Source organism: Pholcus phalangioides, unplaced genomic scaffold (assembly GCF_987345545.1).
Source record: "Pholcus phalangioides strain wild (caught in Gottingen) unplaced genomic scaffold, Ppha-v1.0 ptg000040l_1, whole genome shotgun sequence".
NCBI lineage: Eukaryota > Metazoa > Arthropoda > Arachnida > Araneae > Pholcidae > Pholcus > Pholcus phalangioides.
The window spans coordinates 6,019,590-6,032,304 of record NW_028301626.1 but is presented as its reverse complement, the minus strand read 5'-3'; the positions used below and the strand labels follow the sequence as shown (position 1 = coordinate 6,032,304).

The 12,715-nt window shown below is 42.8% G+C and overlaps 1 protein-coding gene across 1 annotated transcript in view; it reads left to right on the top strand.

Moving 5' to 3' along the window:
* The first annotated feature begins 8,770 nt into the window (after positions 1-8,770).
* Positions 8,771-12,715, top strand: part of Rtc1 (RNA terminal phosphate cyclase 1) — a 29,930-nt gene continuing 25,985 nt past the window's right edge. Inside the window, exon 1 of the mRNA XM_089254220.1 lies at positions 8,771-9,035. Coding sequence (XP_089110346.1) covers positions 8,918-9,035 — 118 coding nt within the window. The 5' untranslated portion in view covers positions 8,771-8,917. The remainder of the gene's footprint in view (positions 9,036-12,715) is intronic.

Below are 12,715 nucleotides of genomic sequence, written 5' to 3'. Positions count from 1 at the left end.
AAAAAAAGAAGTCAGTCAACCATTTGGATGTTTCGTTTGTACACTGAGCACACAATTTATAAGAAGTGTGATAAATGACCAAAAGATACAATAAAAAAATATTATATTTTATTTTTAAATTTAAATGTACTTTTTTTTTCGTTCAATGTTGAGGCATTGTGCTTGATGAGCACGTACAAGCTTATTCATATCCTGCCCCATAAGTGTGAGGAATTGATAGATGAGCTGCACATTTTTTTTTTTTTTTTTTGTACGGAATGCTTAATCATAAGCCGTGGCTCAGCTTTTACAGCACAATACTTTTTTACTGGATTTTCACCCGTGGCCACTTAGTATATTCTAGAGCTACTGTGTCGTCGCGTGGACATCATTCTGCGATCTCATCATGAGCATCCATGTTTGTACCTCACTGGCGGCAAAGTGGTGGTCTACCGAAGTTCGTTTTCTGTGGTTTTATGAACGATTACAGCAGCGGTTCCCATCCTTTTTGGGCGGAGCCCTTTTCAGTATATAATTTCTATGGCGGAGCCCTGTTTCACTCGAGGAGCACTTTTTGTATATAATTTTTATGGTAGAACCTTGTAGGCCTCTTATTTTTTATTTATCTATCAAAGTTACTGATTTGTTTTATTTTCCTCGAGTCACCGCGGAGCCCCTGTGAAGTGTACACGGAGCACCAGTTGAGAACTGGGGTTACAGGTTTATCCTGCTTGAAAGTTCGAATTTACTCATCACCGGTCAACAATGTGATAACATGATTATATTTATTTCCATTTCCAACTGCTTTTTTTAAAAATTCTTACTATAACCGATAAAATTAAAAAAAAAAAGCCACACACGAGTGCCCTTGTCTTATTTATTTTTTAGAGCATTGCTCAGCGAAGCGATGAACAATGATATAAAAATGTACTGGTACTAGCCGAAAATTATCAACTGAGCCAATGTTTCTTAACCTTTTTCAGCTTATGGCCCCCTATGGATCACAGATTGAGATACTTTCTATTTTTTTATTATGAATGAAATTTTAATAAATCAGATCAATCTCTGGAATCCTGGCTAGGCACGGACTCAAAAATGACGGATTATCATCTCTCCCAAGAGTCAAATAATACGTTAAAAAACAGTCTATGTAAAATACGGTACGATCCAACGAACATGCACGATAAATCGACCCTCCCAACACATCAACCGTTGCTCTGGCGGCCCTCCATACTTAGCTGGAAGTAACAGATGAAAACCATAGTACCAGATCCCATATAGTGCAGTCCCCCTCCCTCCATTATAGACATGAAGACCCGGTCATGCCCACATAGACCCAAAGGTTAAGATGACCGCGGTTCTATGAACGGATCTGATGAATTCTGAAAGTAGTAATATTTTTTTCAACCATGTTTGACTTTTAAAGCTTTTTTCTCTTCACAGCTCTCTATGACTCTCTTCACACTTCTGATTTTCTGCCGTGGCCCCCCTAGAATATCCCAGGACCGCAAGGGGGCCATATGGCCCCAGGTTGAGAACCACTGAACTAAGCAATAAAATTGAACATTAGCATGGCATAGTTTGCAAAGCTAATAGAATTTCATACATGATATGTACGTCTTACCACAAATGTGATGCGTATATGTTCCCATATGCTTTCTCTGTGTACGTTCGCCCAACTCTGGTTCACAAGTATGGGCTGATCCAGGCATAGTCCGGGGGATATAATGTCTTCATGGGGGGCCTACATGATAAAATTCTGGCACAATAATTTTCGAAAGTATGTAAATATGTAGGCTGTTACTTCCATCGAAATACTGGACCCCCTTCCCGAATATCACTTTGCACGCGGGAGGGGGTGGGTTGGCGCGATGTTGGCATCACTGCCCAGCGTATAACCTTCACAAGAGGGAAGCTCGCTGGACTATAGAGACATGACAGTCTTGACAGACACTATGACAGTCTTGACAGACACTATGACAGTCTTTGTTTATAAAATTTTAGCTTTCACTATAAATTTTTTTCAAAAAGAAAATAGTTTGTATACTTAAGAATGGTTTAGTCTGCTGGGTGAGGTTAGGGGCCCAGGCAAAGGCGGGGGCCAAGAAAGCAAGGAGTGAGAAGAAAACATGGTCCAAAGAGGGTTACAGGGTGTAGGGTAAAGCAGTTAAGAAACACTGGTATCAATTATGCTCTGCGTAAATAAACATGATACTGCATTTTTTTTTTTTTTGGTTTTCTGATGTAGGGCTTTCTAATCACATCGGATAATTGAGGTTCTGCCGTATCGTACTTGAGTAGTGATAAAGAGGTAAAGATAAACAAATGAAAAATAATATTAAAAAATTTCGCCTATACTGTAAAAAAATTAAAATCACTGGAAAGCCAGGATGTCACAATTCGGGGGGGGGGGGGAAGAATCCTGTTTATCTCTATCTTGCATTCAGTGTTTCGCAGTCAATGAGTTTTAATACAATGTAATTTTTTTTCATGCCAAAATAAAAGGGAATGCCAGTACATATCCTACAATCAAGCGATAAGAATTTCTATAATAAGATAAAGACGTGCCTTTTAGGTGGGTCCCCAACGAATCGGTACATGCGGGAATGTGCGTGTACATGTAGTGAAAACTGACGTAAAGTTTTTGTTGTTTCTCTGTAATGCTTGTTATGTGTAGTGCTGCCATCTGCCACTAGTTTTTCTAACTATGAGTGAAGTCAAGGGAACAGTTATTTTCCGGATATTATGCTGAGGTGAGCTCGGAAAGAAAAGTCATCACGTCTCCGCCGGGACTCGAACCCAGGCCCTCTTGCATACCGGGTGAAATGTCTCTCACTAGACATTTATAAAAGTCAGACTGAAGGAGCATTCAGAATTACACAATAGCATAAATACGCTTTATTCCAACATTAGTACAATAGCTACGGAGAAACACAACCGACCGCCATGGCCGCTAGAACTCGAATCCCACAGCAATCGAACGGCGCGCGCTCATTGAAGCTCGCGCTGTGCGCTGTTGCCAAGTCATACATATAAATATAACATATATATATAACACCTTCCCTTCTAAAAGAAAGTCTGCACTACAATGCACGAGTTTAGTAACGCAACTCACTACACACATAGTCTTTCAGGTGGTCGCCTGCGACGTTGCGATCGCCTCAGATGAGGAGGTGATGAATCAACAGCTTGAGGATTCCTTGCCTTCGTTGGTTCATTTCTGATGGACTCGGTATTCTCCGTCTGATCGGGCCCCCTCTGATTTATTGGGCTGCTGGGATACCTCGGAACCAGCTGAACGCGAAGGTGACACCGAACGCCGTTGACGCAATTGGTCCCGATGCCGAACCACGTGACCCGAAGGAGTACTCACTTCCGACATGACCCTACCCCTTGAAGCGGAGACCGTTCCTGGGATCCACCTTGGGCCACTTGCGTAGTTTCTGCACCATACCTTATCCTCAGGTGCAAACTTGGGTTTGAGATCGGGATCCTTCAACAGATTTTGACCCGGTTTCAACAGGTCCAACCTGCTTCTCATGACTCTGTTGAACATCGCGGTACCAGGAGCTTGACCAGTAGATGAGGCAGGTGTCCTTCGATAGTGAAACAGAAATCTGTCAAGCCTTTCTTGGAAGGAGCCGCCCTTAATTTTCCTCAACGCATTCTTCATGGAGCGCACCGCTCTTTCAGCCAACCCATTTGACTGCGGGTGATACGGCGCAGCTCGGACATGGATGACTCCGTTCCTACGAAGGAAATCCGAGAACTCCTGACTAGTGAACGATGTTGCATTATCACTGACGATTGTCCTGGGCAGTCCGAATCTCGCAAAGAGGGATCGTAATGCAGCGACCGTAGCAGCTGACGATGTCGAAGACACCGGAATTGCTTCCAACCACTTAGTGGCAGCATCCACTACTAACAAAACGATGTGGTTATCAAACGGGCCTGCATGGTCGATATGAATTCTGCTCCAAGGCTCCGTTGTGGAAGGCCATGGTGCCAAGTTTGATGGAGCAACGGAAGCTTCGACTTGACAATCGATGCACGAACGTACCAAGTCCTCAATGTCCTTATCAATATTCGGCCACCACACAGACTGTCTAGCCAAGGCTTTGAGAGCACCCATACCTTGGTGACCCCCATGAAGCTCCGACAGCACGTACTTCCTGTACTTTGGTGGCACATATATTCTATTCGCACGAATAATAATACCGTTTTCCACTGACAAGTCAGTTCGGCAGAGCCAGAAAGGACGAATTTCAGCCGTTACACGCCTGGGCCAGCCTTGTGCTATGTATCTCTTCACTTTCAACAGAACAGGATCAGCATCTAACTCCTTCTGGAAATGAAATCTGGTCACCGCGCCATCATCCATAGATTCCAGCAATAATATTACATCAGCAGGCGTTGGAGAATCAGTCACAGTTGTCGGCACAGGTAGCCTACTGAAAGCATCAGCATTAGCATTAAAAGATCCTTTCCGATACACAATGTTGTACGAGTACCCTGATAGTACAAGCGCCCATCGCTGAATGCGAGAAGCAGCCATTGGAGCCACTGGTTTAGTCTCAGACAACAGGCTCACTAGGGGCTGATGATCGGTTACCAAAGTGAATGTTCTTCCAAGAAGATATTTCCGATACCGTGTAACCCCGAAGACCAACGACAAGGCTTCTCTTTCGATTTGGCTGTAGTTCCTTTCCGCTTTCGTCAGGGATCTAGACGCAAAAGCAATAGGACGATCGCCCACATCTGAAGAATGAGACAACACAGCTCCTACTCCGTACAGACTAGCGTCACACTCGAGACGCACATCCTTACTTTCATCGAAGTGGACCAGCAACGAAGACGTAGACAGTCTTCTCTTTGCTTCTTGGAAGGACTTCCTCTCCTGCTCAGTCCATTTCCAACATGAATTCTTATTCAACAACTTATACAATGGTGCTAGCATAGAGGACATATTTGGAAGGAATTTTGCATAATAAGTCAGCAAACCTATGAAAGACCTCAGTTCATCCGCATTCTTTGGCTCAGGAGCTTTCTCAATGGCTTCCAACTTCGTTTGCACTGGATGTAATCCTTCTGCATCGATTCTATGTCCCAGATATTCTACTGACGTCTGCATGAACGAGCACTTCGAGGGATGTAGCTTGATACCAGCTTCCTGCAAAGTACACAACACTTTGCTCAGATTCCTTAAATGATCCGAAACAGAGCTGCCTGTTATCAGCAAGTCGTCTAGGTAGCACAACGCATTTTCATGCCCTTGCAAGAGCTTGTCCATTTCTCTCTGAAAAATTGATGGAGCTGACGCTACCCCAAAAGGCAGTCTCGTGTACCTGAACAACCCTTTATGAGTGTTAATTATCAATAAGTCCCTGGAAGCTTCATCCAGTTCCAATTGACAGTACGCATCCGATAAGTCGATCTTTGAAAAAGTCACTCCTCCTGAAAGACGAGCGAACAAATCCTCGACTTTGGGTAACGGATACCTCTCGAGATCTGTAGCAATGTTGACGGTGAGCTTGAAGTCACCACACAGTCGGATCCTACCGTTCGCCTTTAGGACTGGTACTACAGGTGTCGCCCATTCCGATGATGACACTCGTTCCAAAACTCCTAAATCCAAAAGTCTACTTATTTCTTCTTCTACCTTCTTCTTATAAGCGTAAGGCACGGGACGAGCTTTGAAGAATTTCGGTGAAGCACAGTCTTTCCTTTTCAGACGAACCTTCACTTTTTTCAGCTTCCCGAGGCCCCCCGAAAACAGTTCTTGATGTTCATCCAAGACGGCCTGCAAGTACCGTGACGAAGATTTCACGTCAACCTGGATCGCGTTTGTAGAGATAGCCGGATCAATAGTGCACAATACCCCTAGTTCGCGGATCCAGTTTCGTCCCATCAAGATCACGGAACACTGATCCACCACAAGGATTGGAAGAATTTCAAATTTGGATTCGTACTTCACAGAAACATCCATCGCGCCCACTATTTTCAGACTATGCCTTGTAAAAGATCTGAGCTTGATACGAGTCTCTTTCAAAGGTGGAAATCGACATCGGTGCTTCTTGAACATCGAATAAGGCATCACCGAAAAAGGTGCTCCCGTGTCCACCTGCATTACCATAGGTAGCCCTTCAATCACGACTTGCACGGTACAAGGTGGTGGGAAATCAGAAATCGAGTTCAACGTCAACATATCGAACGCCGGAGACGAGTTATCCAGCTGGTCGACTTGATTCACTCTGTTCGCACAACGTCCTTGGCCTTTGACTCCAACACTCCATTTGTTCTTCACTGACTTGCATACTCTGGCTAAGTGTCCCGTCTTCCCGCATGAATGGCACGTACTCTTGGCAAACTTGCAAGTTGAGGACTTGTGTCCACTCGCACCACAAGAATAGCAGGAAAACATAACCTTGTCTTGTGACGGGTGATGACCTCTGGAACTTTTCCGTTGCTGCTTCGCTTGCGTCTGCTTTACAAACAGCACTTCCGCTGGAGACGTGTTGTCACCACGCAGGTTAGAGGCGTTTTTCGAGGCCGCTTCCATCGACATTGCGATCGCTGACGCCCGATCGAAAGACAGATCTCTTTCCGCCAACAGCCTTCTCTGAATAGCGTCATCATTTATCCCACATACGAGCCGATCTCGTAGCATTTCCGCTAAAGTACGCCCATAACTGCAAAACCTGGCGAGAGTTCGAAGTTCGGCTATGAAGGTTGGCACAGACTCTCCCGGCTTCCTACAGCGACAGTTGAATTTGAACCGCTCTACGATCTCCGACGGAGCCGGTTCAAAATGATTCCTGAGAACGTCTATCAGTTCTGCTAGCGTTCGATCCGTGGGTAAGGCTGGAGACACCAGACTCCTTATCAAGCCATACGTCGGCGCACCCACCAGCGATAGGAATATCGCACGTCTGCGGACATCATCCGTAACTTCATTCGCAACAAAATATTGATACAATCGCTCGGCATACTCCGAAAACGGTTCTTTCGCGCGGTCGAATTCGCCGATTATACCGAAACCTGCCATCCGGAGCGTATGAGGAAATCGCTTGAAGAAACTAAGCCTACCTCGCTAGCGCTTGCTTCTATCTTGTTCCCGTCCTGCCGAGACGATGATTTTCAACTCCTGCAGAATGACGATAGATCCCGTCCTCGTCGCCACTGAAATGTCTCTCACTGGACATTTATAAAAGTCAGACTGAAGGAGCATTCAGAATTACACAATAGCATAAATACGCTTTATTCCAACATTAGTACAATAGCTACGGAGAAACACAACCGACCGCCATGGCCGCTAGAACTCGAATCCCACAGCAATCGAACGGCGCGCGCTCATTGAAGCTCGCGCTGTGCGCTGTTGCCAAGTCATACATATAAATATAACATATATATATAACACCGGGCAAGCATGCTACCATCTACACCAGTGGAGACACATGAATCTGCCTTCCTAATTTCACGCAAAAAAAAAAAAAAAAAAAAAAAAAGCCATCTATATCTCTCTATGAGTGAAGTGTTATGATTGAATGATTTATCGTTGTAGGACTGTTGCTCTCTGTGGCGAGACTTTTTAACGGGGAGATCGGCTCGCATTTGCGCCTTGAAGTTGGGAACCACAAAAAACCAACTTCAGCCGACCACCACTGTGGGGTTCGAACCCGGATCCTCGCATCACGAGTCCGTCACTATAACCACTCGACCACCACAGCGGTAAATTTGTAAAGGAATGCTCAAGCCATTGTAACACCGTCAGCCATTGTAAAAGAATGCTTATCCTCATGCATGTGGCTTTGTGTACATTTGAAGAATTGAATTGAGCTCGTATTCATTTGACTGCATTCAAATTTCGGACGGATGTTTACGTTCGAAGGAAGCGGATATTTCCGTCAACGTCTCGTCCTTTCGACTCTAAGTGGTCGCCCAGTGGTCATCAAAAACATCAGGGAGGATTTAATCTCCCACATTTGCCTTGGTGAACGCTTTATTTCGTGGAATTCACTGCAATTTACAGTAATGCTTCAATTCCCACCATTGCGATTTTTTCATAATTTCAGCAATATTTGGCAACATTGTTAATTTTTGGCGTCGTTCTTGGCGATAATTGGCGATGTCCCGTATTTGGAATCCTAATTTCCCGTATTTCTCTCGATGAAATATGGTCAGCCTAAACATCAGGTTATTATTTGGTCAGGTCATTATTGATATGCTTTGGTCAGGACAGACCATATTTACATCAGCAATTTATGTAAATTTAGATACACATAGGTTATTTTGTACTCAATCGCGCGTATTTATTCCACTTGGCACTTTCGTGGGAAGTTTGTTTAAATCGATGGTAGCCTGTATTAGCAGTATCATCAGCAGCATCCCATCGAAGTCTAACTGTGGCTTTAATGAGGAAAGCCGCCATGTTTGTTGTCGTGGTTGACCATGGAGGAAAGAATAAAGATAAGTTATTCTTTCCTCCATGGTGGTTGACAGAGCAGTTGGGACGGATTTGTCCAGCGTAAAAAAAAATAAAATTTCCTTATGACGAACTTGCTGCCATCTATGGTTTAGAAATGATACTATAGTAGAAAGTTTTCTTGTTTGTTTTATGAACAATAAATAGCAGCATGTGTCATATTTTTGTTAGTTAATCATCAATGAAGTTCTCAAATTCCTTCATAGACAGCATTCTCTTTTTTCTTCATCATTCATGGGCACTGAGCTATAAGTAAACTGTACTTATAGCTCAGTGTTCATGGGAACCATAGTGAGACGGATGGTTCGTGCAGTTCTGAATAACCAAAAATGCATAATAGATATACAAGTGTCAGCCATTGTAAAGGAATGCTTATCCTCATGCATGTGGCTTTGTGTACATTTGAAGAATTGAATTGAGCTCGTATTCATTTGACTGCATTCAAATTTCGGACGGATGTTTACGTTCGAAGGAAGCGGATATTTCCGTCAACGTCTCGTCCTTTCGACTCTAAGTGGTCGCCCAGTGGTCATCAAAAACATCAGGGAGGATGACGACGAGCCCGGCATTAAAGGTGAAATATTTTTTGATCGTTGTCCTATTTTTTGTCATCCTAATTAATACCCCGTATACGGCCAACGTTTTTCTATCGAAAGGTTTTCGATTATGCCAAAATAGCAATACTTCGCCAACACCATCCTCTCTCAAGCGCGTTATTAAACTTTCCTGTCGTCTCGCGTTATCAACCGCCAAATCTGACTTGGCGGTTGATAACGCGGAACAGCTGTCGTATGGTCCGCCACTTGGCGATTATTTGGCGCCACACATGTCTGATGGCCCGACGAAGAGTCGCCAAGGCCGTCAGACACTACGGACGCCGAAAAAAAACCATCAGCGTGCATAATAGAAACCACCAAGCATAAAAATCGAAAAAAAATATCAGTTAAAAAAAATTACACCTGGCCCATTTTTTTAATAATAAAAAGATCGGGGCATAAGGAATTCCAGGCATAAATATTCTATGTATTAAAACTAAAACCCGGACCCTTTTTTTTAAATAAATGGATCCGGGCATGAAAAATTCTGTAGGTTCATTTTAAATAATAAACCGATAAAACGAAAGGCATGGCAATGGATGAATAACTAATAAATACAACGAAATAATAAAACGGTATGATACAACCTGAGCAGTAGATAATAATCCGTAATGACGTAAGCTACAGAAGGGAGGAATAATAATCAAAGAGAGAGAGACGCGCTGGGAATGGAACAACGGCTGCTTAGAATTTTTGAAAAAACACTGTGAACAAAAAAAAAAAAAAATCCTGTTTGGCGAAGCTAGCGCCATCTAGTATCACCCAACGAAACCAGAAAAGTGTTAAAAAATACGACAACCCAGAGAAGCATTATGACGATCTTGGCGACTTATCGCGAGAAAAAAGTTGTGGCGGACCATACTGCATCTGTTCCGGGGGGGGGGGATCTGGTGCCCAGTGCCCTGAACCAGAATGGGCGCTGAATTGACGCTTTAATTGGTACATGGAAAGGAAAGTCAAAATTCCGGCATGTCCTGGGTGACAATGTATCTAGTTGCGGCCCTGACTGAGAACGATGTAGGGGAACATTATTCCCACTAATCACTTGTGTATATATTCATTCTCGCCAACAGCTATTATTTATTTCAAACACTTTATTAACACAATAAAAAATATCCAAGTCACATTATATGAGTATTGAACCATTTTCTAGATTCTCGCCCACAGCTACAGGAAATGCTCTCAATATTATGGAATTTTTTTTTTCTTTGAAATTTGTATTTTATCTTCCTTTTTTTTTCCCAGGTGAAAATTTGGGTCTTTGGGTTTCTTCATGTATTTCACTTATTTTCGTTATTATTTAAATTTTTTTGACATCCCCTGATCTTTACCATAACAACAAATTCATATATATATGAGAGAGAGTTCGAGAGAAGACAAACTCGGACTTAAGTCAATGATTAAATTTAGCCTATCTGACATGCGCATAGGTACTTTCCTTTCCTCCATGTGGAACAGATACTGTATAATCCAGAGATTGGAGATTTTTTTTGGCGCTAAACTCATCCAACGGCCCGGACAAATGTCACTGAAAAAAAAAAATCACCATCATAGAAAACTCGACAATAATGGGAAAATAACAATAAAAATATCCTAATAATAATAAAAAGTAATTCCTATGTTAAAAATAAATATTTACATTGAAATAAAGTAAATAACGATGGCCGAAAAGCATATAATCAGTTAGATGCTTGTAACCTTCTCATTTAACATTCCTAACTACACTCATGTCCATAAATCAAGGATAATGCCAGCTCCGGCAAATAAAGGTTCAGAAACAAAACAAACGTTACTTATTCATAAAGCCCATTTATTAAACAAAAACGATGGTGTATGTATGATACCATTCATAAAACTATGATTTTTGCTCCCTGGAGCAATTGCAAAAAATATCTCCTTTACAAAAACTTACTATTACATGGTTGGTATGATGGTTAATACATAGTATGTCTCCCGTGCGATGAAATACAGTCCGTACAACACCTAGGCATGCTGAGTATCAAATTATCGATCTGATCTTGGGGAAGATCACTCCACTCAGCAAGCAATGCTCTCCGAAGTTCCGGTACTCATGTAGGAGGTGGTTGACGGGCTGCAACTCGTCGGCCAAGCATGTCCCACACATGCTCTATCGGATTCAAGTCAGGTGAGAATGCTGGCCATTCCATACGGGTTATATCCTCAGATTCAAGGCATTCGTTTATGATGTTTGCTCGGTGAGGATGGGCGTTGTAACACAAATTCTGTGCCCATGGCACCCCTAACAAACGTAGATGTTGTTCCAGAATGATGTCCCGATAAATTTGGGCTTTGATGATTCCGGTTTGAACATGCAGATCTGATCTGTTCTGGAACCCAGTATAATTCCACCCCAAATGAGCAATGCTGCACCACCGTAACGGTGTCGTTCAACGATGTTGTCTTGGTGGTAACGGGTACCTGGCGTTCTCCATATGAAAGTCCGACGTGAATCAGACTGCAAGCTAAACCTGGACTCGTCGGAAAACATCACACAAGCCCACTGTGACGATGTCCACATTGCATGTTCTCTACTCCAGGCTAATCGCTGCCGACAGTGAGTTTCCATGGGCTGAACACATCTGACAGGCCTACGAGCATATAGACCAATATCTCCCAAACGTCTGTACACCAAATGATTCTGGTTTGCCTTGAAACTGCGGTACCCATGGCTGCAGTTAGCTGACGAGACAGGTCGGATGCTGTGCTCTGTCTGCTTCTTTTGGCAGTTACTGCCAAATACCGGTCTGTATTCGGCGTTATAACTCGGGGGCGACCTGTTCTGTAACGTCTACTGACATTTCCGTTATCTTGGAATCGTTGCCAAAGACTAGAGATGACACTTTGGGCAATTCCAAGTTCCTCGGATACTTCCATCTGAGTACGCCCACATTCCAGGCGGCCGATAATTCTACCACGTAAAAAATCATCCACATGCGTCCTCTGTGTCATAACTATTCGCTTATGACACTGAGCGCCTTACAGAACTCTTGTGAACAATTTTACTTCTTTGCCACCATTCCTTATATACCCCCCTCTTACACTCTCGTCATTGTGATGTACTATCGGCATCATCTGGTGGCTTCCTGAAATTTGCATATCATTCTTGCAGATGTGTGTGATAATTCCACAGGTGAAATTTTTATTTTAGATTTCGATTTCCGTGTGATTCTGAATTATCCTTAATTTATGGACATGAGTGTATTTCCAAAAAGGCATTAAGTTTACATATTTTTTTTAAGCAAGCCTTTTTAAACAGAAAAAAAGCCAAATAAAATTTAAAGTATGTGTGCCTGTTGTAATCCAGCAGCGAGCTGTTGACATTTCGCCAAAAGTTCTCCCGTCTCAGAGTTGAAGAAATCCACACTGTGATTCACTTGTAGCGACCTCTACTTGAACTTTCACCGATTGCGGAAAAATTATGACGTCGCACTTCGCAATTTTCTGATGCGAATATTTTGTTACCTAGCAACGCAAGTTGCGATAAAAAATCGAATGTTTTTCTTGGCAGTCGGCAAGCAACCATTGTCATGTGATGTCTTTCATTTTTATGTGTCCGTACCAAATTAAACATGTATTATATAAAACCTTCTGATTGTTATTATATTTAATAATGGAGCTCAACAACCGGTCCTACAGA